This window comes from Urocitellus parryii, chromosome 1 (assembly GCF_045843805.1).
Source record: "Urocitellus parryii isolate mUroPar1 chromosome 1, mUroPar1.hap1, whole genome shotgun sequence".
Taxonomy (NCBI): Eukaryota; Metazoa; Chordata; class Mammalia; order Rodentia; family Sciuridae; genus Urocitellus; species Urocitellus parryii.
The window spans coordinates 59351938-59354093 of record NC_135531.1 but is presented as its reverse complement, the minus strand read 5'-3'; the positions used below and the strand labels follow the sequence as shown (position 1 = coordinate 59354093).

The 2156-nt window shown below is 48.0% G+C and overlaps 1 protein-coding gene across 1 annotated transcript; it reads left to right on the top strand.

Moving 5' to 3' along the window:
• The first annotated feature begins 1026 nt into the window (after window positions 1-1026).
• On the top strand, window positions 1027-1936 carry Tmem174 (transmembrane protein 174). Its single transcript, XM_026393289.2, has 2 exons — window positions 1027-1652; window positions 1834-1936. Exons 1-2 carry the CDS (start codon window positions 1027-1029, stop codon window positions 1934-1936), a joined length of 729 nt encoding a protein of 242 aa, XP_026249074.1.
• Window positions 1937-2156: the final 220 nt, after the last annotated feature.

The window sequence follows — 2156 nt, the reverse complement described above, 5'->3', positions numbered from 1 at the left end:
TGGGGGTGGGGCTGGGGTTGTGGCTCAGCAGTAGAGCACTCGCCTAGCATCTGCAAGGTGCTGGGTTCCATCCTCAGCACCACATATAAATAAATAAAATAAAAAGGTAATAAAAAATGGGGAAAAAAAGGTACATGGTCCAGCCAGGAAAGAACAGGACCTCAGAGCTTTGTAACTCTGTTAATGAAGTTTTAAGTATTGCTATGATTTTAATGAGTCCCCTCCCACCCATAAATAAATAAATAAATAAACAAATAAATAAATAAATAAAAATAAAACAAGAGGAAGAGATACCTGAGCTGATACATTCTTGAGCTCTTACCACAAGATGCCTTCTGTCATGTTATGAAGTGAGAAGACCCTCATCAGATACTGGCACCTTAGTATTGGACTTGCCAGCCTCTGCAATTGTGAGAAATAAACTCCTGTTCTTTATAAATCACCCAGCATTGTATTCTATTATAGCAACAGAAAATGGATTATGACAAATACATCATGACTAGAGATTTCTAAAGTGGCTGGGAATACACATACAGACAAGAATAGTGTCCACCTATTTGTAACCAGTTGATTCAGTAGCAACGTTCTGTTAGGCTCCCAGAACCTGTGGTGGATACATCAAGGGTCCCCTGGAGGCAGCTTTGCCATTTCTACAAACCTGGCTTTGGGAGGTCAAAATCAGGGCTTGGAGCAATAACTTGTCTGGTTCTAGAAGAGCACCTCCAGGCCTAAGGGCAGCTTGAGAAGTGTCTTCTGAATGAGTGAGTGAATGAATGAATGTGAACCCGAGAGAGAGCTCGTCATTGGCTTGCAAAACACAGACCTCCACTTGCTGGTGATTTATGACAAAATTTCAGGCTTCATTTCTCAGACCTTTATTCTTCTAAACAAAGTTCAGCCCTCAGCGTGTTATACTCTGTTAACCACAGAAGCCCAAAGTTCTCCTATAACTAATCTGAACCTGCGATTCCTCGGCTTTCACAATCCCTTTCCCCTGTGAGAAGCAGGGACCTTGCAGGAGGGACCATGGAGCACGGCAGCAGCCGCTTGGAGGATTTCCCTCTCAATGTGTTTTCGGTCACTCCTTACACACCCAGTACCGCTGACATCCAGGTGTCCGACGACGACAAGGCGGGGGCCACCTTACTCTTCTCAGGCATCTTTCTGGGACTAGTGGGGATCACGTTCACCGTCATGGGCTGGATCAAATACCAAGGCGTCTCCCATTTTGAATGGACCCAGCTCCTTGGGCCCATCCTGCTGTCAGTCGGGGTGACGTTCGTCCTCATTGCTGTGTGCAAATTCAAAATGCTCTCTTGCCAGCTGTGCAAAGAAAGTGAGGAAAGGGTCCTGGACTCGGAACAGACATCAGGAGGACAATCCTTTGTATTCACCGGCATCAACCAACCCATCACCTTCCACGGGGCCACTGTGGTGCAGTATATCCCTCCTCCTTACAGTTCTCAGGAGCCGATGGGGATGAACACCTCCTACCTGCAGCCTGTGGTGAACCCCTGTGGTCTCATACCCTCTGGAGGAGCAACTGCCACCATGCCAAGTCCCCCTCAGTACTACACCATCTACCCTCAAGACAATGCTGCGTTTGTGCAGGGCGAGGACTGCCCTTCTTTCGTGGATGGTGGAAATGACAGGTATGGGGTGCTATCGGGGATGGCCCTCTCCCACCTGTCATGCTCAGGATCTACAGCTGCATCTGGTCTATAAGGCAGGGGTGGGGACTACAGTCTGTCGTCTGCTGCTCAGGGTGGCAGCACTAGTTCTGTGAGTAGGGTCCTGGGATGTAACACATCTGTGTTTTCTGTTCCATTTCAGACGCAGCCCTGACGCTGACCAGCTAGAAGACACACAGCTGGAAGGGGACTGTGCACGCTTCTCACCTCCACCCTATGAGGAAATATACACTCTCTCCCGCTAGAGGCTAGACTATCATGCTAAGGGAATGAGTATTTGAATTATTGTGACCTGACAACTGGCGTGTTCTGTGCTGTGACCTTCAGAAATTAGGCAGCAGAGCAGCCCAGGCAGCCTGACATTCAAGGTGGGAAGTTAAATGTTTCAGGCTGGTAAAGATTACCATGGCCTGGGAAAATTCCCCTTTGGTACAGTTTCAAATCCTCTCAGGTGAGCACCTCTCT